The following is a 25828-nucleotide window of genomic DNA, read 5'->3' as shown; positions in this document are numbered from 1 at the left end:
TATGTTTGATAGTATATGAAGGCATACTCAAATATTTCAAGGAAAGAGACACTATGTTATGTCGGGTTATCCTGTGGTGAAACACTATGTTGCTTAAATTGTTCTGTTCTGACCTGTGTTACTATGTTCTCTTTCATCCTAATCTCTCCCTTTTTATATATATTTTTTAAATAAAAAAAGAAAAAGTGGCAATTGTTTTATCAAAGTCCTATTATTTATTTTTAAAATATTGAAGTGTTATAATGGTTAACTATGGTGCATGTATGCATATGCATGCATACTCATAAAATTGATGGCCTTGTTATTTGGTTCAATTTACTTGTTACATATTATTAATTATGCATAACTTATGTGTAGCTAATTATTTCATGCATTCAAAAGTCATGGTCTGTGTTCTAAGGGTAGAAACTGACTTCATTAGAAATTTGAAGTCAAATTTTAGAATTAATTCCTAAATTATAGTGAATGGTAATTACCTACTTGTGCTATGTTTATTTTGGGGGTTTATCTCAAAATAATTGTAATTTGGAACTGATATTTTTCCCTTATTAGACCAGTTTCTCTCATTACCCATCTTATGTTCAGAAGATGTGAACTTATTTGGATTATAGCCCCCAACATACACAGAGACTGAAAATTCTGGCACCAGTATCTCACGATGCATTCTCAAACAATGCTTTTCAATTCCACTGAGAATGGAAGATGGTAAAGCACTAAGACAACATCATCTCTCTCTTTGCATGTTCTCTCTCTATAGGGAGACATGACAGGAGGGCTGCGAGAGCCAGAAGAGGCAGGCTTCCCAGGAATAGATTTAGAAAGAAGCTATAGTTTAGTCCAAAGTGAGAAAGGGGGAAAGACTGAGTAAGGAACCAAGGGCCAGGGTGCTCATCAAGAAGATGGAGTAGTCTGACCCGATCAGGATGGAGGTGGTGCACAGCCTTTCTCTTGTCATGCAACAGGGACAATTAGGAAATGACTGTAGGTATAAATTTTAGCCATGACCGAATAATGCCCAACCTGTTCATAAACCTCATTTTAAACTGAAATTAATTTAGCTCCTTTTCTGAGTAACAAATTAACATTTTATGATAATTAAGCTACAGACACAAAACTAAATGCTTCTTTAAACACTATGATCACCAGCATCATATCCAATTTGTCATTATTAAATTGTGTGTTAGGTTAAATATTGAACATGTTTCAGATTTGTTATTGGTAACTACTTTTCTTTTTAGATTTTTCTTCATGGAAACAATTTAAACAGCCTTCACCAACTAATACATCCGGAATTTTTGCCCTCTGAATTTGGAGGAACCCTTCCTCCTTATGACATGGGAACATGGGCCCGGACGTTACTCGGTCCTGACTATAGTGATGAAAATGATTATACTCATACATCCTATAATGCAATGCATGTGAAACATACCTCCTCCAATCTGGAGAGAGAATGTTCGCCCAAGCCAATGAAAAGGTAAGGTCAGCATCACCAGTCTCCAAGTCAAAGGTAAATGGAAGTTTTTGATTTACACCTGTTGTAGATTGTGTAACTGAGGACTTCTGGGGCGCAAAATTGAATAAAATAAATTGAGATACATTCCTAGTAGATTTCACTAGAATTGAAAGCAAATGGGGCTTAGTTGACCCAGAAATACAGTTGTCATGCTAAATAGCTAAAGGCTAGGACCTTGCTCATGTCTTGATTACAGCTTTGGCCTCTTGGGAGTCTATACTTCAAGATGGCATTTGAGGTACACTAAATGACAAAGGAATGAGCTAGAAAAAATTACTATCATTCATTTGTTTGGGGAAAAAAATAAATGTTTAGTTGGTTGCAGCTCTGATTTTGAACCAGGGACATTGATACAGACAAAATTTGGAAGTAACAGAGAGGTGCATCTCTAGAAAATCAGATAAGACTTTGGTGATCATTTTTGTTAAGTGATTAACATTCAAGCTGGAGTTTGAAGGAGCAGTACTGGTGTAAATCTAAAAGGGAATGCATTGCTGATCAAAGGCGATAGAGTCAGGAGGCCTTATACAAACAGGATGGTCTGGTACCCCAACGTTGTGTGAGAGTGAGGGATTGGCAGGGAAAAAGAAGCCCCAAAAGGGTTGAATCACATTTGAAGAGAGTTGCATTTGTATTTCTTACTTTAATTTTAGAAGTGCTGGAGATTGAGCCCAAGGCCCTTGCATGCTAATCAAAAGCTGAGCATTATCCCCAAATGAAGGGATATTTTTCATATTTTTCTCATTGCAAAAATAAAAACTTACTTTTAAGACTAAAATCCCTTTCCACCGCCATCCACAATCCCAATCCAACTCTCTAGGTGTGCATGCTTACCAGTCACGTTGGGCCCTTCCATTCTGCTCTTCATCCTTGACATGCATATGTACACACCCCTAGGAAACCTCTGTTAGTAGGCATTAGTGCTGCAGGCTTAGAGATACAAGCAACAAAAAACATTTTCTCCTGGTTCTGGAGGCTGTGAAGTTCAACATCAAGTTGTCTATAGGTTTGGTTTCTCTGAAGTCTTGACTTATAGATGATCATCTTCTCCCTGTGTCTTTGGTGTATGTCTGTGTTCTAATCTTCTCTTCATATGAGGACATCAATTATATTGGATTAAGTCCTGTGTCTCCTTTAGCTGTAATTAATTGTTAAAGACTCTCCAAATCCAGTCAAAATATGAAGGCCTGGTGGTTATAACCTGACATAAGAATTTAGCAGACGGTGGGGATAACAACATTGGGCTGAGAGCAACATTACTGGGAATGGGCTCTCACATATCAGTCACTAACATCAGCTTTTGCAGAAGAGACACAAACCAACCTCTTAGCACCTGGCCAAAATGTCCCTGAGAGTTCTGACTGCCACTTTTGGGAGGGTGCCTATTATATTATGCAACTTCTTATCATGCAGTACATCTGAATATAGCTTATGGGTTAAATACTGTAGAAGATTCTATAGCTTGGATATAATAGCTATTCCCTTCTTACTAAGCATTTCAGTTATTTTTGAGCTTTTTCTCTATTCCAAACAAGGCACAATGAATGTGCTTGGTATGCTCCTTACTCTCCTACGAAAATTCCTCTGGATACAAGAAAATTCCTCTGGGTACACGGTGGGTAGGAGAAATGTGCATTTTTACCTTTAGTCCATACTACACGGAAGTGTTCAGACTCAGTTTATCACTACCAGTATGGGAGATCCTTTGCCTGACTCTGGAAAAATATTTCATAGCACCATATTTTAATCACAATCCTGAGGGGAAATCCCATGTTACTTTTGTTTTGACTTTTTATTTCCTCACCATACCTAGTGAGTTACACAGAAAAATGACACAACTGGCTCTAAGAATCTTGGGATTAACAGGAAAGAATTTGTGGACCAGAGAGTAGAAGCTGTTTGAAGCTTAGGTAGGAAGATAAGAGCCAGAACCAAAGCCAAATAGAGGAAAACTCGTTCCATTCTAGAGAATTTCAGACATTGCAGGAGGCTGAGTGTCTAGGTTGAATTTCCTTGCAATAAGAATATGCCTGTCCATATCTGAAACTACAATAGAGAATACAGCATGAGGATCCTACACTTCCTGGATAGCTGCAAATGTTCCAATCAAGCCTTTAGTTGGTCCACAAGGGTCTATAAGTTCCTAAACTCCACAAATTGGCAGTCAGAACTGTCAGGGACATTTTGGCCATGGTGCTAAGTTGGTTTGTGTCTCTTCTCCAAACAGCTGACGTTAGTGAGTAGAACATGGGAGAGTATCCATTCCCAGTAATGTTGCTCTCAGCCCAAACAAGAGAAAAATGATAACAGATTCTTCTGAACTTTCAGCCACACTTTAATTCATCACCACAGTTATGTAAGAAAGTACTTTTGTTCCCTTTCACAAATAAAGAAAATGATACTGAGAGAGTTTCACCAACTACCCAAAGTCACAGCAAATAAATTGCTAAACTGGAATTCAGATCGGGCAATCTGTCTGTGGGTGCTGTGTTCATGTCCACCATGCAATACACACATCACACTTCATGCTTTCCCTTTTAATTTCTACCTTGAGATCTCCAGGGTGGAGACAGTGATACACCCGTATGAGGTCTGTCCCTATCTATCTCTAGAGACACTTGGATAAGGCCAGGGTATTTCATGTATATTTGACCTCTGAACATAGCATAAAATGGGAATTTTACAGCTTTTCCCCAGGTGACCAGTGACAGTATTTGAGTGACAGACATGTCCTGTTCCTAATTCTACTTCTGAGTTGATGTTGAGGATCAGAGGAAGGGTTAGTGTCATCATTAGACTCTGGGTTTTAGAAAGAAAAGAGTTTTTTGACTTCTATTCCTATTATCCCTCCTTCAAAAACCCAAGTCAATGCCCATTACGCAGCAGACACCTGTGTGTGTCCCTCTAATATGGAAGAGAGTTAATTACCTCTAAATCCAAATTTTTCAGAAGAGGGAAATAGCCTGCTCCCCTTACCTTTAACAAGCCTCACCTGGCCCCTGCTTTAAGATTTTTGTATTCTAATAATGGAGAGAGGACACAGCCACAAAGGACTATATTAGGGACAGAGTAGGAAAGCTATTATATAGGTTTTCTAAGCAAGTATCACTAATTTCAGCCAGGAAGACTCTGGGGAGCCTTCCTGAAGGAAAGAGTGGCTAACTTGGGTTTTGAAGGTCAAGTACATTCCTCTAATTATGTGAGTCAAAATCCAAAATTAGACAGACAGAGAAGGTAGTGATTGTATACCCACCTCCCTTCCCATACCATCGCTACCAAAACTAGTGTCCTGGTGCCCTCTGTGCTGCTCGTGCCCGCTGCCTTTTGTCATGACTCTGTGAAACTTTACCTGGGTATTTAAGGCAGTGGCAGGATAGGTAGTGATGCTGGCAAGGAAGGGTTCTTACTGTGGTTGGCATATGTCTTCCATCTGGTGTCTCACTCATGGAGAAACAGAGCAGTTGCCATTCATAGCGTCTTTTTAACCTCTCAGAATCCAGAGATGTGGAAGACTTAGAAACAGAATTGGAGGAGACCAGGTCATCTCTCCCTTTTTCTCGCCTGACAGAGTTTTTTTTTTTTTTTTAATCCATCACAGACTTCCAGGCAGTCTCAGCCTGAACTGTCCAGAGACAGACAGGGATCTTATAAAGCAGTTGCCTGCCAAATGTCCCTGATAGAAGTGCCTCGTCAGTCAGATCCAAATAATGGCAGAGCAGCATTGTGATTTCCAGTGGGTACAGGCTGCCCATCCACATGCTTTCTGCCCTAGTGCTTAGCCTGCTTCAGGTTCATTTGGAATCAAATGGGCTTTTATGAACTGTGAACTTGCTTCTGGACACAAATAGCCACTGATTTCCAAGTGACTCTTTCAAACACTGCATTTGGTATACAGGTAGCGTATGATCCAAGATGCCCTGAAGCAAATGTATGCTTTTCTATAGGAATTTCTTTAAATAATTTCAGTGTTATTCTCTTTAATCCAGTGATGACTGGGTGGGCTTTTAAAGTGTGGCATTCTGTACTCCAATATTAAATGACCTGGACTTTTTTATTTTTAAATTCTCATTTGTGTTTTTCTTTTTACTTTTGCTTCTTAGAAGCCTCTATTTGCTCCCAAGCCCTGGCAGCTCTTGTTGTCCTTGGAATGTATAGATGAGGTTTTCTATTTCTTTGTAGCCAGTTCACTACTTGAATATGTTGTAAGATTACAGAATAGGTGGCTAACTGTGTTTAAAAAGCCCAATGAAAAACAGTAAGCTTCACATCAGTTTTGACTGTTTATGTTGCAAATATAAGAAAACCTTAAGTGACCTGCTTTAAATGAGGAGAATTCCACATAAGGAAACATCTCCAATTCACATGACTGCAAGATTTCTGTGCCAGTGGGCTTGATACTGACAACAACCCAGTTCTCTCTACTGTGTAACCGAATCACTCCCAGGAAGGTGTCTGTCTCTAGCTCACATGACCAAGAAGGAGAAGGGAGTGGCATGGTTTGACAACTAACAGTCCTGATACAGGCTTAGCCAAAAGAGCAAGCCTGGAATTTCCTCCCCATATACTGAGTTAATTTTTAAATCAGTGTGCATGTGTTGTGATTCTTTAAAAACTTATTAACAATGTTTATTAATTGCTTGCCTCTGGTTTTGGCCTTTATTGGCGATAAAGTAATCAAAATGGCTATAGATATTACTCAAAATTCAAATACACAGTGAGTCTGTCTTGAAATAACTATTAGCAAATGGTCAGTCACTTTGGGGAGATTTACAAAATTTTTCATCAGTGTATGTTTGCAGTACATGACAGTTACTCTCACTGTGGGGGTATTATAAGCACACAACACGTTTTGATTTTTTATCCCCTTTCTCTCCACTCCCTCCCTAAACACACACACACACACACACACACACACACACACACACACACGCATATAATCATAGAGTATATATGTATTTATTTTAAGATTATTGGTAATAATCATTGTGTAGGTTTTATGCTACAACTTTGATTCCAGCTAAGGGTCCCAAGCCCTTCCCTGGATTTGGAATCATCTGAAAGCAGATTGTTGGTCCAAGGAAGGAAGCTGAGACACAATCTTGATTAGATGTAGCACTTGGAAGGGAAAGTTATGATTCACATTGTGTTAGGGAATCACAAATTGCTTTCAGAAGTTTTATTTCATTGGTTTCTTCTTCCTTGGCCCTGAGGGCAATTTTTGATGATGGAGTTAATGATAAGAGGAAATAAAGAACATCTTTCTTGATCTTTTTGAACAAAAATAAAAGGGAAAGCTCTGAAAAACCAGTCTTGGACTGCCTCTGAGTCAAAGATTCCACAGATTTTTTAGAATTGGGGTGTATGATCACCCCTGTGTAGTGCATGGGAGAATCTTGGACTCTGCAGGTTTCTGTAGAGGGGTGTGGGTAGTTTCCTAATGCCAAGGTGGTGAACCAGAGCCAAAGCGCGTGTCTCATCAAAGAGGAATGACAGGTGGCTCCTGCAAGGGCTGCAAGGGAAGGAGAAGGTGTGTTTCACTCCACATTAAGTGGTTTTCACTTTATCATTAAGCTCGAGTAGGTTCCTCTTGGCTGCACCACTGCAGGTAGCTTCTGTTTGCAGGATGAACACTGTCTACACAAATTTTACATAAAGATAAATATTATTTTTGTTGTCAGAAAATTTAGATAAGGAGCAGAGTCTTTGAGGTCATCTAGGCAGTATCAAAATTTCCACCATCAAGGACTTCTTTTATTGTCCCACATAGTGTGGTGTGTGTGTGTGTGTGTGCGCGCGCGCGCGTGTGTGTGTGTGTGTGTGTGTGTGTGTGTGTACTGAAAGATGGTGGAAACTGAGGATATTGTACGTATTAAGTAATCACAAATTCATGTTTTCATGATATAATCATTATTTTATACAATTATTCTAACCTTTAATTTCAGTAAAAATAAATATTCTTAATGTTTTAGTCTTAAGGGTGATATTTGCAAAATATCTATAAAACTTTATAAAATATTAGCAATAAGGTATATTTTCTGTACCCTTTTGATTAACACTACTTATGTGAAAATCTGAGAATAATGTACACATCTCCTCACTTCAAAACTGGGTATTTTTCTGTGCAGTCACATTGTCTACTTCTTCTTCTAAAAAGTGCCTATTTTGTGCATAATACATATTCCTTGCATACTCACTATTTTTGGTTTCATAAAGAAATATATGGTATAAAGATGTGTTCCTTTTTTTCTTGGTACTAAGATTTTAAAAATATATCACTTCCTCTAATTATCCTAGCCCAAGCGCTGAGAAATCCTGCAGATAGGAGAGGGGATTACATCCACAATTCTACTTTGTTCTAGAATTCTTTCAGGGTAGAACAGTGGCTGACATTTCACAGTACACTTGTCTCTCAACTCTATGAAAAGCATTGGACTACACCAGTGATTGAAACAGAAAGTCAAGAAGTTGATTTGTTCCACAAAAACCCCACCTGCCTGAACCTTGTTTGCTAATTTATGCCTCACTTTTTCCTGCATTTCCCTCCCTGGTGTGCTCAGAGTTATCTATAATAAAGAAGAATCTTTAAAGTACTATCTGCTATTCTAACCTTACTTACCTGTGAACTTACTAAATAATCATTCCTGTCCCAAGGAGGAACTCCAAGCCTAGAAAGGGAGAAATCACCACTTGAGCTCCTTCTCAGAAGCCTGCAAATTGCACAGACATAATGAGCACTTTCACTTCCTTTTGCATCAAGTAAGCTGAACGAAGCCAGATCCCTCTGCTTGTGACAGAGATGCTAGATGCTCCAGGCCAAAAATCATTAGCTTCAGAAAAGTAAAAACAGGCTACTTGGCAGTTTCCTGGAGAAGAGTTCTGATAGGCACAGAATGAAGACAGAGCAGTAGCTATGCCCACCCTGTGTCCACTCCATGAAAGCCAAGGAACATGTCCTCAGGGGTCTGGTCACAGACTTCTCAGTGCAAAAGTGACAAAAGGCAATATTATACCACTCAGGGTGAAGATCATAGATATAGCAATTGGATACTAATTCTGTGCTGATTTTCTAAATTGACACATGACAGCCATATGCTGCTGCCTTTGGTGTGTGTTTAAGATTAAGGAAGGTTAGTCCCAGGTTTTTGTTTTGCTTCTGCTAGGACCAAACACAAGATGCTGTGAAAGCTAGGCAAGCCCTCTACCTCTGAGCAACACTCCTGACACCTTGTTATTTTTTGGAATTTTTTTTTAACCGTATGAAGCTATTCATACAAGGTCAACACACAGCAATTTCTGATAGTACTAAGGTAAGTTTTGGTGTAGTTTGATCACAAATGAAGCTAAACTTTTACTCATCTTAGGGATCTTACTGTAGTTTGACCCAAGAAACACACACTCCCATAATGTTAGAGGGGTTTGGTCTCCACAGTTGGAGCTTTAAGAAGTAAGGTCTTCAAGGGCTGGAGGTTTAGCTCAGCAGCATAAGCGCCTGCCTTGAAAGTAGGCAGTCATGAGTTCAATCCCCGGTACCGATAAAAAGGAAAAAGACAAAAAAAAAAAAAAAAAAAAAAAAAAAAAAAAAAAAGGAGGTAGGTCTTCCTGGGTGGTTGCAGTCCCACAGCAGGTGGGACTCCGGTTCCTTTCTTTCTCTTTCACTTCCCAGTAATGACACAAGTGGCTTTTCTACGTGTTCCCACCATAATGTGCCTTCATAGGCAATGGGGCTCTGTGATCATGCACTGGAACCTCTGAAAACATGAGCCAAACAAATCTTCGTAAGTTAATTATCACAAGTATTTGTTGTAGTAAAGAAAGTTGAAAAATACAAATAAAAAGTATTCATAGAAGAAGAAGCCTGGAAGACTAGCTACAGCTCCAGTATTCCTGTACAAAATGGCCGGCGTTTTCCCAGGAATCATTTTAACTAGACTTACGGATGGAGAGGCCAGTGTTTATACATCTTAACTGGATGTACCATGGACAGCCTCTTTTTGACCAAGATGCTGTAAAAACTAGGCAAGCACTCTTAAAAGCCTTGGACTCCTCCACATGAATGAAATGAAAAACATCTTAAAGATACTGTGAGCCATGACTTTAAGAGAGTGGAGGGGATTGTCTGGATTCAATTCAGATTTACTGTAGAAGAAAAAACTTCAGGCTATGTTGTCCCATCTTGGACCCTGATTGGGAGGTAAAAGTAGCTAAATTATATTCATCTGTCAATAGAACTGTGCATGATCCTGGTAATTATTCAGCATGTAGTTCACTTTTTATAAGGTAAATTTGTGCATTTGTTCGATAAACATTCATTTCCAACAGAGGCAATACATCATCATAAAATACCATCCACATGGAACAAGGGGAGGTGGCAGTATGGGAACAGGAAAACACTTGTTTTCAGAGAGACCAGAGTAGGGTATACTCATAACGTGTGGCCCAGGGAAAGGTGTTCCATGTGGCATTGTGCTAAAAATCCATGTACAGTACACATTTCTTAATGAATAACATACTGCCTCTACTTACCCCAATTTGACTGTTGTCTGATATTCAACTCAAATAAGGTTGAGCTTTTTAGTTTTGTTGTGTCACAGCTTCTGAGCTAATTTCTGAGATGTCATCTCTTACAGAAGCAAAGACTTACAAGGTAAGCCATGAATGCCCTGTCTTATATCACTTATTGGGTATTAGAATATTCCACACATGCTCATGGTATTTGTTATATTTCTTAAAGAACAAAGAAAAACAGCTGCTTGCTATCATTACAATTTATGCATCTGAGTGAGATGGAGTCCGTTTTTATACAGCTTTCTTTTCTGATGCAAGAATGAAGGATACTATCGCATTACAAGCACATCTTATATAGCTATAGAACAGCAGAGTGAAAGAAAATCTATACTATGAATTTAGTCAATAAAATGAATGGAGCTAGTTTTTTTTTCTTTAAAGCTTGTGGTACACAGGCACGCTTTCTCTTCTTTTTTTTAGAGTGACAGGAAAAATTATGACATAAACATTTCTAAACTACTGAGTGGCAAAAAAGAAATGAGTAAGTTAGAGGAAAGTAAATACATATAAGTGAGGTGCCTGGGTAGAGCTTCAAAAGCAAACTGTGATTACACATAGTGCATGTTTTGAAAAAAGGTTCCTGTTTGCTGAAGCCTTGTAGTCAGATGCAATTACCTGGAAAGACACATGCAGCCCAGGCAAGAAAGACAAGGCCTTTTAATTTCTCGTGACACATTACTATTGGTAAACAGATACTTTCCCTAGTTCCAGTTAAGTCTATGTTATTTGTCCCAACATCAGCCAGTAGTCTTACGGTCTTGTGGATGAAACAAATATTTGACATAATAAATGGCAAAAATCTCTGCATGTCATGCTTAAAAACAGTACATAGCTTGTATATGGTGTTTAAATTACTTTTTAATTTTAGTAAACTTTGTTGTAGGTTGATTTTGTTGGGCCAAGGATATCTGAATTACAGTGTTTGAGGTTTTAATCAAAACCAAGGGTGATGAGCATTGTGTTGGAGAGTCCTTCACAGCCCACTTGGTGTGGCCTGTCTGGCTCCTGCTATTCGGTGATAAGCACCAGTGAGGCCCCTTTGGGATGGGTCCCAGTAGCTTCCTGTCTGCTGCCCTGCATCCTCATCTCAGCTGTGTCCTTCTATTTGTGACTGTGAGCCTATAGTTCCATTTTTATTTTTCTCTGCATTTGTCTTTATTTCCAATTTGACCCTTTTCTTTCACTGACTTTTTTTAGTTGTGTTACATAAAGCAAATCACTTAACTTTCTTGGGAATCAGCTGCTTTGACTAGAGTAGATGTGATGAGCTCCATGGCATTGGGTGGCTTTAGTTACAGTCAAATGGCAACAGAATGAGAATTCAAACTGTAAAGTACTACAGAAGTATATGTGACAGATACCACTTTCTTTCCTTTCCAGATTTGTAAGGATTTCCATTTTGTCATGGACTTGGGTTTTTTTCTTAAGTGAAAATTTCTCACTAATTTAAGAATCCTCAACTCCCTAATATAGAGGCAGTTGTGGTAATTCAAGGAAATGTCTTCAATACCTGATCAGAAGTTAGACTATATTGGGCATTTCCTTTTCTTTGCAGTAATTTATGCACAGAACCAATTAGGTTCTTTTGCATTCCAAGTCTGGTACCTGAAATGTGTTTATACACAACAAAGAGCACAAAAGAAAAGTCATCAAGAGGGAGACACTAGTGCACAACACCTTGCTTCTTTCCCTTTCTGTCTACCAAGAAGTTCTGGTCCACATAGGAGGCCTCATTTCTCACTCATCTAGCCCGAGCCTGACCTCTAGCCTGGATGTAACTTCCATCTTTACTAGAATTTCTCCTTGGCCTCTGGTCCTCTCATCTAAGCAGTTATTCTCATGGTGCTGATGGCTGTCTTGTGAGTCACAATGATGCCCTCTCAAACCTTCCCTCTGGCCTCCTAAGTCAGCGGGAGCCTGCTCACCTTTATCACAGGCCCCTCCTTGATCTTCTCAGTCCTGGTCATTCCCTCCTTGTGCCAGGCTTTTCCCTGCTCTGGCTCTGCACTGCTGTGGGTGCTCTGCCCTCATGCACCCTACACCCTGGTTTGGTTGAAAAGGTCACCCCCTTGACAGGAATCTTCACCCTCCCCAAAGGTGTGAACTCTCCCTTTCCATCCTGGTAGTCTGAATTGCTGTACTCACTGTCTTTCTTAATAGTGTTCGCAATACTATAATTATATGTTGATTGATTTTCTTATATATTAAATTTCCTATAAGTTATATGGCTCCAGAAGCATGGTTTAATTCACCTTTATGTATCCTGCACTCACATATTCCTTAGTACCTGCTCAGTATATGTTTTCTGAGTAAGGATTAGAGAGTAAAGAAAGGAGGGGAAGAGGAGTAGAGAAGAAAGAAGAAATGAACAAAAGGAGAGAAAATGAAGGAACAAACTATAAGGCAATTAATACTTTTAGGATTATTCTACTTTGTAGGATGGTGAAGAACATATTGTTTGCCAACCATAATGGAGTAAGACAGTAGCATGGTTTTCATAGTCAACGTTTGATTAGGATTTGAAATTTTTCTAATGCTTTATTATTTCTTTCAGATTCTATATCTCCATTAACAAGTAACATATATAGTGTTCTGTCTTTTGAAACTCGTATTGATTCAGTAAATATTATATATCCAATAGGTACAAAAATAAAGTATAGGACAGAGGGCCATTAAGAAAACAGGATTTAGAATTACATTCTATGGGCTCAAATTAGTAATTAAGTGACCTCAGTTAGCTATCTGTGAATTGTTTTGTTCTCTAAATGAGATAATATACCTACATTATTAAGGTGCAAGGACTACATGACGAGCAAATATTAGCTGTTAAGGACTGTGTAAAGGGCTGGCACTGCCTTCTCTTAGTTCTAATTTCATCATCTATGAAGGAGACAAACTCTAAATATGTTACCGGACAAGCATCTGTCTCAGGGCTACCATAGCACTTTGAATAATTACAGATACTATGAGAGTGCATAATGGGATTTTGTGGGGAAGTGCTGTCAGGAAGGGCTTCCTCAAGGACATTTCAAATAAGACATGAAGGATGATAATAGTTTTTCAAGCATAAGAGAAGGAAGGGCAAAAAGAAACAGATGCCCTGTACTTGGAAGCACCAGAGTTAGTTCTAAGAACCACAATGCTTTACCAATTACAATATGCTTTTTGTGAATGAATACTACTGGAAATCAGCATTGCTCTACACTTGATGACATCTCAGATCAGCAAAATGTGACTCAAAACAAAATTTCAGAGAGCTGGAGAGCAGAAGACAAGTGGGAGAGTGACTATGGAGGAATACAGGGCAGAGGCAGGCACGATGTAGATATTGAAATGTATCATACGAGCAATAGTAAATCACAGAAAAGTTTTAAGCAGCAGGAAAAAGTGAACTAGTTTCATTAAAGGTGCACTCTGTAGTGAGGAGGCTATCTGTGACCTTTGCAATGGTAGGAGTGTGAGAGATCACAATAGCTTAGACTGAGGAATGATCATGAAGAGAGACAAAAGATGCACTCAGAAATATTTAATAGATAGCTAGGTACGGTGGCACATGTCTGTAATCCCAGCTCTCAAGAAGCTAAGGGAAGAGAGGATCACCCTGAGTCAGAGACCAGCCTGACCTATGTAGTAAGACCTGTCAAAAACAAACAAACAAACAAACAAAGATTGATTTAATGGGAAAAATAAAAGATTTTATTATCAAGTAAACAGGGAAAAAAGTTTCTAGAGTAGACAGTAGTCTTAAGAGTGTGTAACTGAATGCATAGCAGTACTGTTTCTCAAGACACTGAATTTGGAGGATGTACTGACTGGAAAACATTGTGAGTGCAGATTTGGATGTGTTTAATGTGGAAGCTTCAGTTAAAATAGTCCTGTTGATTGTTACAAATATGGTCATAAGGCTCAGAAGAAAATTCTTAAATAGAAATATAAATTAGGAGTAGAAATATAAATTAGACATAATGAAGGGAATTCAAGCTAGGGGGTGGAGGAGAACTCCCAATGCGAGTCTGCAGACTAAGAGAAAACAGACCTTGGGTTAAAGTTGCAGGGAAATCCAATATTTGAAGTCTGTGTAAAGCAAGTTATTAAGGAACATCCTGAATTGTTGGAGGTAAATCAGATATGATGTTTCAGAAGGCAAATGGATGGAATAACTGCCTCTATTGACTACTACTGAGATGCCAAGTAAAATGAAAATCAAAAAATGTAGTGATAAGACACAACTGATTGTCACTGAGAGCTTACAAAAGTGCAGTGGAGTCACACAGACATAAGAACACGGCCGGCTGCCAAGTAAATGGAGAGGGAGTTCATAGGCAGGAAAGAAGCTTGACTGTAAAGGTGGAGGGCATATTTGTATCTAAGGAGACACATAAGAATCCTGAGGACTTTTGATAAACCTAACCTGGACTCCCCCGTGTTCTCGGATAGTGTAATCTCAGCTTTATTTTTTTTATCTGCTTCTGCAGTTGACATGGAAGAATAATATTTCTGGGTGTAAGGCAGGGCTGGGACTTAGTTTTTTTTCTTTGTTAATTTTTTGAGACAGGGTCTTGCTAGTTCAGATGGGTCTTGAACTCACTAAGTAGCCCAGGCTAGCTTTGAACTTGTGATGATCCTCTTGCCTCAACCTTTCAAGTGGTGAGATTACACATGTGTGCTATCACACCTGTCTTAGTTATTTTTTACTCGTGGCTGAGACAAAATACCTGAAGCCCAAAGTTGGGAAAGGAAAGGTTTATTTCTTACAGTTTTTGGAGGTTTCAGTCCACACTCAGTTGGCTCCAAGGCAGGTGGGCATGGCTCGGCTGCAGTTCATGGCGGCTGCAAACAGTAAGCAGGAACCAGCAAAGAGCAAGACACACTTTCTTCCTGCCATTACATCACATCCTGGCTCCACCCCTTTGTGGGGGTAGCACTGACACCATCAATCCAAGCACTAGACAATGAACCATCACAAATGCACAATGCAAACTCATGAGGCCTGGGGGCCATAGACATAAACCATAACAACACCTGACTGAGATTTGATTAAAGGAATTTTGTGCACAAGAAAAAGATTGAAGTACTTAGTCTTGTAATCTCAGTAATGGAAAGGAAGTGAAAATAAGAGGACCCTCAAGCACATAGATGTTTGCCTGTGAGGGCTAAGACATGACTACCTAGCACTTCTGTTTACTTGAGATGGGAAGTTGAAGTGTGTTTGCCCTAGTACTCAGTTTTCCAGGAATGACCCACAGTGTTGCTATAGATCCCAAGACAATGCAGATATTGGCATCTCATAAAATTCAATTAATAACAGCTATGTCACTTTGGCTCTATCAATAAAATCAGCATCAATTATAGCATCAAATACAAACAGAAATACTAACAAACTCTAAGGACCAATAAAATACCATCCTCCTCCATAGCAAAAAATAATTATAGTATGAACACTAGGATGAACTAAACATTGAACCTACTATAGACCTACAGTAAATATTTAATAAATGGAACAACTTTATCTCTACTAACGATAGTACAGTATTCATCAACAATCACATAAAGTTAACTAGCTGGAGATTCATAAAGCTTAATGGTAATACTAGTAAAAGTGGAAGGGGTGAGGAATTTGAGAATGAAAAAAGCAACATTTGAAAAATTAATCAGTGAGTAAAGAGGAGAGGAGAGAAAAGTAAGAGGAGTAAAGTAAAATTAATATTTATAGAGAACAGCTGATGGAAATAATGAAAAGAAAAAGGAAAAAAAACAGACCCACAGTGTCTTTGTGGATGAGAAACAAATTGAAAGAAGGGGGGAAAAAGGTGGGAAAAGGGGGAGAAGAAACTCAACCCTCTCCAAAAAATGGATGAAGAAAAGTTAAGTACCTTCTTTCCAAGATATGCAGTCTGGAGATCCAGTCAGTCACAAATTTCCATGCTTAGATTTAGGGCCTATGGGATTTGAGGTGATCTCCTTGCATTACAGGCCCCCTTCTCCATTTCTTGCAGACTGTGGCTAATGTTCAAGCCAAGGCATGTCCTCACTTTCATAGGCAGCTGGGGAACGCGGTTAGCCCTCTGGTCTCTGCCGGATGTAGGCTGAAGGGCAGGGGCTTCACTGGGCTGTTGGACTTCACGTGTTCAGTTGTGTGTTCTGGTTGCTGCCGTCTCTCCCTGTGTGCCGTCCTTGTCAAGGATCAGGTCAATTGGTTATTCTGTGCCTCTGCTGCCCTGTACTGTGCTCCCCGTGGGGAATGTTTTGTGGGTCTGCTTGGTTTCCTGGGGGTGGGGCGCTGCTGCTCAGGTGTGAGTCTGCTTGCTTATGATGGGAAGGGGCTGCTCCTCCGTCTTCAGCCAGTGTTTTTGAGGAAGTGCTTTAGTGCTTGTAGCTAAGTGCTGGAGTGGACCTTGAGCAGGGCTGTTTGTAGCTGAGTACAGAGTGAAGGCCACTTGTTCCCCTGCTGCTCTGAGACTCACAAGATCCCTCTCCTACATCTGCAGAGGCTTCAGACACTACCTTCCTTGTCCAAATGGAAGACAGAGTGAGGGGAGATAACTGGACACAGATAGATAGATATTATTGGAGGCTCACCTTAGTGGACACACATCCTCACTGAAATCATACAACCAACTCCCTGTCCATCTCGCGTTGCCTGGTTCATGTGCCGCCCACCACGTACAGGTCCTCAGTTTCCCACTGGATTCTGTGTATATTGTGTGAGCCCCAGATGTTCTGTAAGCTGCAGTGTATCTCACGGTACTGTCCTCTGACCCGGCACCTAAACTAGCGCTTAGCATCTAAAAGGGTCTGCTAAGTAATTGTTGATTCAATAAAGAATAATCGTGATTCTCAAGTGTTTCTTATCCATGTTGGAGGTGTTGACTGGCTGGCAGCTCCTAGAGTGCCGTCAAATGAATGGATGAACAGCTGCCAAGAGTAGCAGTCCAGCCATTAATTTCTGCCTCTCTCATATGAGTTGGTCCCTTGAAGGCAAGAATTTTCCTTGTGCTTTTTTTTTTTTTTTTTTTTTGTCTTTTTCATTTTTATCGGTACCGGGATCGAACTCACGACCGCCTGCTTGCAAGGCAGGCGCTTATGCCGCTGAGCTAAATCCCCAGCCCCTTCCTTGTGCTTTTTTAGTATGTAAATATTCTTAAAAAAGAAAATGGAAAGTGGGAAACTTAGATGACCTCAGTTTCCCTACTTTGAGTTTCAGAAATACTTTCCAGTCCCACCTCACTTTATAAAACGTATAATTTACTTCTCAGTATCTGTTTTCTCAGTTTCCCATCTTAGGTTTTCTTCAAGTGTGTAAAAGTGAGCTATCTCTGTTATCAGATAAGCCAGGGCAACCATTGTCTCCTCTGAGGAAGATCATACTTGGGAAAGAAAGTGTTAGTAAAATGATAGGCACTTTTAATTTAAATAATTTCTCCTTCAAAGTGTTGCAAATACTTTATTATATTTTTTATTTCCATATCTGTGTCAAAAATATAGCAATCATTTATCCCCATTTTTCAGATGAAAACTGAGGTAGGTTATTTAATATGGCCGAAAGACATAATTTTAGTCAGAATAATAAAGCTCTTTGTGAGTAAATTAAACAAAATGTTTGGTTGTAGCTGCAGGTTTCACCATGGCTTTTCGTGTCTCCTTTTCACATAACCTGTTCTCTGTTTCTAAGTTTCTAGACTGATTTGCCTTTTGCCAGCTGAACTCTATTCTCCAGTAATCTAATCTCTTCTTTTCTCTATTTTACTTACTTCTCAGTATGAACTGCCATTCTCTATAGATGTTCTTAGGAATTTAAGTGCATGATGTTAGAAAAAGTATATTGAGATATTATTAAATACCTTTCTTTTAATTAGAGATGAAATATGATTCTATAACCTATGAGTCTTAGAATGTTTTTGATTGATCTGTTATTTTCTGATTTGATTCACTGTACTATGATTTTAAAAATATATAATCAATAATTGTATTATTTAATTCATTAATATCAGTGGGAAAATATGTTTATAAGGATTTGAATACTAAAATTAGCTGATCTAAATTTTTTTCCAGAGTCTTTAGGGATATAGATTACAAAGTCAAATACATACTCCAATTCTAACTCCACAACTGACTATAATTTTGAGCAAATTAATGCACTTCTCTGAGGTTCAGTTTCCTCATCTGCAAAAGAGAACTAATGACATCACTGAAGACTTCATGAGGGTTAAGCAGAGGCAATGCAGGCTAAAAATTATTCAGAGCCTAGGATATAGTTACTGCTCAGTCCATGAATGTAGCTGCTGCTGCTGCTGAAGAACATCTGTGGAAACAGGAAACTCTTCTATAGATGATAATTCTAAAACTATCTAAACAAAATATATATTAAAACCATTTCCAAAGCAATCTCAGACTCATTTCAGGTGCAGCAAAGAAGAGTTACTGAGTGGTGACCAGAATTTCTGTGCAGGTCTGTCGTACATTGGTGATCACAAGTCAAAGCTGAGTGGTTGCTTCCCACTGCTCCAGAGAATTGTGACCTGAAGACAGAACCTGTGTGATAATGAAATACTTTAAATAGACTGAATCATTTTTACAGTGATGCATGATAATATTTGCTAAACAGCAATTGGCCGCTTTGAATGTAACTTTCAAGAATTAAAATACTTTTAAAAGTAAATCTTTTCTGATTCATGAAACCTAAATGCATTGGGCATATGCCAACTTCAGAATACACTTTCCATGTCTACCCAATGTCTGCCATTTTTATTGTTTGTGAGCTTTTCCACAAAGTGGTAAAAATACATGTGGAGATCAAGTAGTGCTTAAAGGAGCTATAAACTAAACAAAGTAAGTTAAATTTTGAGTTATAAGTTTTTGAGAAATGAAGTCTATTTTCACAAATAAATGGTGATTGTAAGCCAGTCTATTATCAGCTGTAAAACTTTTGAGCTAACATTTTTGTAACTTTTGAGTATCATTCTGTGTAAGACCATCATTTCCCCAAAGAAGCTGAGTGAGTTGCTTGGTGGCACCAAGGACAAGAGGTACCTAATCCCCAGCCTTGTTCTCTCTTTAGTTTATTCACTACTCAGAAGGCCCTCAAGATAAATATTCTTTATAAGATGGCTACTGTATTATGAACCACTTTGTTATTCTCCTTTATCATGCCTGACTTCTCTCACATTATGTTGTTATAACAGTATATTTCTTTCATTAAGGTCCATTTTTTGAAGGATGTAGTGATAATTCCATAGCTTGAACTATATTATATTTCTAGGTAAAGTGCAATACACTAAGTTTTCATGTCCACATTTGCCATGACATATAGATATATAGATATAGGCATCAAAAATACAGTTTAAACCTTCCATGTTTTGTTATTTTTATTATTTTAAAAACCTAAGATTTTATTTGTGTCATATAGTGACTGATATTTTTTCTTAGCACACATTTTCTGATGTAGTTGACTATGTAGTTAACATATGTGAATAAAAGTAATTCACTGTAATAATAAACACAAGATGATTAGCAAAAACATGTCTGGTAACTGGAACATAGTGTTAGTTATTTCAAAAATACTTTATTTTTCTTGAAGTAGTTTAAATTTTTTTCTGAAATATTTTTTCAACAAGAAATGTATAACGGGCTGAGGATTTAGCTCAGTGGCATAAGCGCCTGCCTTGCAAGTGTGTAGTCATGAGTTCGATCCCCGGTACCGATAAAAAAGAAAAAGACAAAAAAAAAAAAATGTGTAACTTATGCAAAGCAGTTAAACTTGGAGGGAAGTTTCAATTCACTATATGTTAAACTAGCAATTTGCACTGGGTTCTATAACCTCACAAAAATGAGGAAACAATATTAAGGGACTGAGAGAACTACCTTTGTTTCAGCTCTCCTAAAAAAATAAGTGGGATTAGCTTGACTAAAATTGTGAGAGAAGCAGTATCTTCACAGAAAGAAAGAGCACACACAAATGCAAGGAAGAGTGAGGAACAAGCACCCTGAAGTTAATTCCTGAAGTTCCATTCATATTACTCTCATTTATATTACTCTCAATGAATACATTGAGAGGAAAATTACCGTTTTCTGCCCATTTGAATGAGACAATATGAGCAGTGACCCTCAGAATTGCTGTCCTGTCTCCTGTGAGGGCTGTGAGGGGTAGTGTGAGACCTAGAGGAGTTAATATGTGGAAAGCTTTAGGACAGAAGACAGCATTGATGTGGGTGAAAGTGCTGAGGCTGAGATTTGTAAGCCAAGTACTTGTCTCAGCTCAAAAGAGCTCACATAAAATATAGAAGAATATTTATTTTTCTTAAATTAGTATCTTTATATCTCCAATTTAATAAATTATAGCAAGTTGTATTATCATGGTAGAGGGAAATTTATTTTATTTTTAACACAGAGTACATTTATTAGAAAAGAAGACAGTTATGAAATGTCCTTGTATCTTTCCTTAAGAAATTAGAAATAAAAGAGAATAAAATCAAAAACAAATAGAAGAAAATAATAAAGATCAGAAAACACAACCCCATATCAAAATGCCATTATTTTTCACAAAATTAATATTTTGATCCTTACATTTTTGTAGAAATACAAAAGACTCAGAATAGTCTAAACAACTTTGACAAAGGAACAAAACTAGAGCTCCAACCTTCCCCAACCCCATGACTTATCACAAAGTTACATCAATCGCGGTAAAATGGCATTGATATCAAGATAGACAAACCACTAAGGTACCAATATGAAGTCCCAAACTAGATACATAACAGAAAATTTATTTCTGGCATAGATGCAAAAGCAATTAAGTGGAAAAAGAATTGTGCCTTCAATAAATATACTGCAACAACTGGATATCCATATGAAAAAAAAAAAAACCCAAACTTTATAGCACATCAGAAATTTCTTAAGTCATCCAAAAGTCAACTCAGAATGTCTCATAGTGGGTAGTTAAAGTGAAGGCAGGTGTGGCCTGAGTCATTGCTTTGGCTGAGGTCATTCTCTCTGGAACAAAAAGACTGGGACAAGGAGTAGAAGGGAAGGCAGTACCTACAGAGGTGTTCAGTGAAGGAAGGCATTGAATTTGCTTCTGAACAGACCATGTGGATGATAAAGGAGGCTGTTATGGTTCTTCTTTTTGTTTTAAACTATCTTAACTAAATACACATATACACACACATATATATACACATACGCATATATATGTTTTTTCTTTCAGCTTGTCACACTAATAGACAATAAAATTTTACACTATGTGACTTAGTTCAAGTATGTTCTCAAGGCACATCTATTTACATATTAAAGTGTCTAGTTCATAATTCTTTATGGCTGAGTAGTACTCCATTGCATAGAAATATCACATCTTTTTTTATTTATTCCCAGTTGATGGACATTTAGGTTATTTTCAATATCTGCCTATTATAAACTGTGCTACTATAAATATGGGTGTACATGGGTATGATGTTTTTAATTCTTTTAGGAAGATACCCAGAAGGGAAATAGCTGGATAGAATGGGACCTCCAATCCTAGTTTGTTGGGGAAATTCCACACTGATTTTTCACAGTGGATGTATTAGTCTGCATTCCCACCAACATTGGAGAAGGATACCTTTGTCCCCACAGCTCCTCCAGCATTTGTTGTTGGTTGATTTCTTAATACTTGCCATTCTTTCTGGGGTAAGGTAAAATCACAGTGTGGCTTTAATTTGCATTAGAAGGAAGTTTATTTTATCTGTGTTCACTATGAAGAGAAAAAATATACTGCTTTATATGAGAAATACTTAAGATTCTCTCTCTCTCTCTCTCTCTCTCTCTCTCTCTCTCTCTCTCTAGGTACTGGGGATTGAACTCACAACCTCATATATACCAGACAGGCACTCTTGACACTGAGCCAGATCCCCAGCCCCAAGATTCTCTTTTTGAAAAATGAAGTTTGATTGATTTATCTGGTTCAGTAAACATTAGTTGTTTCTACTAAGCAAAATCATGTTTCCTGCTAAGATAATTTTGATTACAAACAACAGAAGAATACGTGTTTTACAAATATTTCTTAAGCTTTTTGATCAAGAACATTATTTAAGGCAATATAGTTGAAAGACACTCCACATTGCTTTACATGGTAGAAAATGATTGCAAGTACACTGAATTGAAAGCTACATAAATAACAAATAAGCAGATGAAAATTTTGTTATTTCTAAAAATTATGTGATCTAAAGTAATGTAATAAGGCTGTCTTTCATGCACAATGGTTTCACCAATTATCTTGAATTCTTAAAATACTAGTCTCCATCTATTTTGAGATGTTAATTATCCATTTATTATCATATTATGGCATGTGCCAGTACATACTCTTGTAAAGTTCATGATAGGGTCATGAGAACTTTGAGTTTAATTCATGTTTCATGGCTAAATGTAAATGAACTCATTATTCTCAAATGCTAATTTTCTTATGTGTAAATGGGAAAGGGTGAGTAATAAGAGCTAACGTTAACCACATACACACTAAGCTGACACTGGGCTAAACACTTTACCTACTGTAATTCATTAATTACTATCACTGCCATCAGCAAAAAGTGGGCACTATCATACCTCCATTTTACCTTTGAGGAGGTAGCATTTACCAAAGATCGCAGCCAGGGATGTCACCTTTCCTGAAGACAAGATTGGAGCTCCTCTGGGGAATCTGCTCAACGCTTGAAGTTACTTCATGTAAAACAGGCTAAATAAATTTAGAATTCTCTAAACACATTTTAAAAAGTAAAATGTTATTTCTGTTTAGAAATCCTACTGTAGGCTCACTAAAACATTATACAATTTTGTGGTTTTTCCACAAAAATCAAAGCGATTGTTGACTTTAATAAATAAACCCAATACTGTGGAATCCTTCCTGGAGAAATAATGAATCAGTAGATCATTCTGTAAAATAAAAGGGTAGGTTCTGATTAAAATAAGGGTTTACCTGAAGCACCTGTAAGGGCCTTAGGCATGGCATTCTGTATGAATGCCTAGGTTGAAGACAGATATCTTATGTCATTGAAGGGTTCCTTAAGCCCAAGTAGATAATGACAGTTCTTTAAGAAGAATACACAGGCTCGTTAGCTGTTAGCTGTTACAGTACCTAAACACAGTTTTGGACATATTTGATTGAGAATAGAATTTTCAGTCCAGTTATAGATCTGTGCAGAGTAGACTAGTTCATAGTCAATGTTTTCCATTTTAATCCTGTTCTTCCTGGAGTCTTCATCCCTGAAATGACTAAAAATTAAACTAGTCATCAATTTTTAATGATATGAATTGGAGGAAGTTCCAAATTTGGAGGAAGAAGCAGAATAGTGAGAAAGGAAAAAGAGAAATCAGAAAAAAAATGGAATAAAGAGGGGAAAGACAAAGAGAGAAACAGAGAGAGAGAGAGACACAGAGAGAATGAGAATGAAAAAATTGGTATCAAGGCCATAATGAAATTTTTCTTAGGGTCATCTGTTACACTACTAAGACACTGAAAGGTGAGCTAACTCAAATCAATCCCATCACTCCCTTGTTTGCCCATGGGGTAAAACTGGATCATCTACAATGATAACTTCTTGGGGGCAGGCAGAGCCACTAAATGGAAAGACTACCAGCAAGAGTGAACTGGGTAACATTATCAATGCAAGTGACTTCTATAGAGTTAGTGTGCTAAAGGACAAATTCTGAGCCTCTGTTTAGGCTCATGGGTTTAAACTGGATCATCTACAATGAACTGTGATCATTTCCTTCCTTTCCCTCCATGGAAGTGCCTTCTCTCTCTGGCTGGGTAACGGGATGCCAGGCATTGCATGTGTTTGTTGGTCGATGGCTGGGTAACTAAAGCTGTATTTCCACCAAAGCACAAAGGTTTTTGCACACTTGCTCATAGCCTTTGGCATATCAAAATAGTTATTCACAAATATTTTTCACGATGAGCCAGTGTGAACAGATGATTATTTGAGAATATACTATTGGGGAATTCATTGTTTTTCTCCTATTGTGAGGGAGAGAAAAATAGAAATAAATCTAATACTCATTAAAATCACAGATTTTGTTTTGGATGGCTTTTAAGGTCTTAAGAATGTAGATACGTTGGAAACATTAGATAAATTCAAAAAGATGAAATTTAATAATCATGCACCTTCAAGATGGGAAAGAAATGTGCTAAAATCAGCACTTATAAGTACAGACAATTCGTCCTTTGTTTGTGTCATATCATTACCAGAAATCTAATGGGATCGTAGACACCCTCAACAGAAGGAAAAAATAAAGCAATCATTTCACCTTATTCTGAGAACACATCAGGAATATTGTGAGCCATTTATGTAGCTGGTGAACAGATACAGGGGAGTATTGAAGTGGTAAGTTCTAGATATCTTGGCACAAGATAAATCTGATTAACTTTGGTGAGGTGTGATAGGACTAGCAGGCACAAATCAAATACATCTATGTGAACTACCGAGTGGATTGAACATATAGTCAGGTCTCCATATGCTTGGCTTCCACATCATGGATTCAAACAGCCACGTATGGAAAATATTTGAGGAAAAATATATTACTTCATTTCTGATGTGTACTGTACAGTTTGTCCTATGATGTTTATGCTGTCTGTACTCAATAGGTATAAACATTTTTATCTTGTCAATATTCCCTAAACAACATGGTATAACAACACAGCATTTAAATTGTATTAAGTACTATAAGTAATCTAGAAATGATTTAACGTATATAAGAGGATGCGTATAGGTTCTATGCAAGTACTACACCATTTTACATAAAAGTTATTTTACATGGCTTAGAATTTATGGATTTTTATATCTATAGGAATCAGTCCTGAAACCAATTCCTCACATATACCTAGCAGTGATGGTAAGCTGGTTGTTTCAGGAGGAAGTACTAGAAAAGCATGTATAAGCTTTGAAAAATTCCCGTCTTGAGCTTGATTAAGGAGCATTCGTCTTATTAAATGCATAGACAAATGGGATTCTCAAGTTGGATATGTTCAAGAGGTGTGCGTGGCCTTTATTGAAAATGTTCTATCTATTGATCTAGATCAGTCTACAGGTTTCTGTAACATATGGCTGTGGTTCATATGCTGTGCTGCAAAACAGCTCACACGGAAAAGAGAAGGGAGTTCAAAGCTTCTGGAAGTAAACAGTTTCCTGTTTCACAAGGCCTGCTTGTGCAGAGTGGCACAGGCAGCTGTCTGAGGTTTTAGACAGAGATGGTCCTTGGGAGTGACTGTCCTCCTCCGGATTTCATGTTTGCTGTGTGCTTTAATGTCTTCTGGATTTTCACCTCTTCTATTCCTTACATAAATCAACATCTTTTACTCCCCTATACACTATAGACATTTAAAACAAAGAGAGAAATGCATAGAAACTGTGACAAAAGCAGAGACTAAGTTGTCACCTGTGGTTTCCTCTTCTCCATCCCTAAAGTAAGTGAATCCATTTCACTTTAAGAGATTTAGTTTGGTTTTTACAGTTGGGTTGTTTCAAGGGACTGGAATTTATAGTAGAAACCAATTTTTCTGAAGCAATTTATGTATTTGCTTCTCAATTTCTTAATTTTGTGCTTGCTAAGGTGCATACATACCCTGAAAAGAGATAAGAAATCTAAGCAGAAAGTTAGTCTTATAATTGGGTGAAGAAATAACTTCATCTAGAAAGCTCTGTGGCCCAAACAAACCCAAGAGCAGTTCAGTGGTAATAAACCTGTTCTATTTTCTACTTTCCATTTGTGTTACATTTCCTGTTGTTT

At 37.9% G+C, this 25828-nt stretch overlaps 1 protein-coding gene across 2 annotated transcripts in view; it reads left to right on the top strand.

Moving 5' to 3' along the window:
* Clvs1 (clavesin 1) overlaps positions 1 to 25828 on the top strand; it is a 233799-nt gene that overhangs the window by 204123 nt on the left and 3848 nt on the right. For both annotated transcript variants that reach the window (XM_003464393.5, XM_005001211.4), the window contains one exon: positions 1239 to 1474. In XM_003464393.5, coding sequence (XP_003464441.1) covers positions 1239 to 1474 — 236 coding nt within the window. The remainder of the gene's footprint in view (positions 1 to 1238; positions 1475 to 25828) is intronic.

This window comes from Cavia porcellus, unplaced genomic scaffold (assembly GCF_034190915.1).
Source record: "Cavia porcellus strain 051 isolate PalLab524CR breed Dunkin Hartley unplaced genomic scaffold, mCavPor4.1 scaffold_11, whole genome shotgun sequence".
Classification (NCBI taxonomy): Eukaryota; Metazoa; Chordata; class Mammalia; order Rodentia; family Caviidae; genus Cavia; species Cavia porcellus.
Note: the sequence above shows the minus strand (reverse complement) of the source record. Positions and strands in the feature narration are given on the sequence as shown.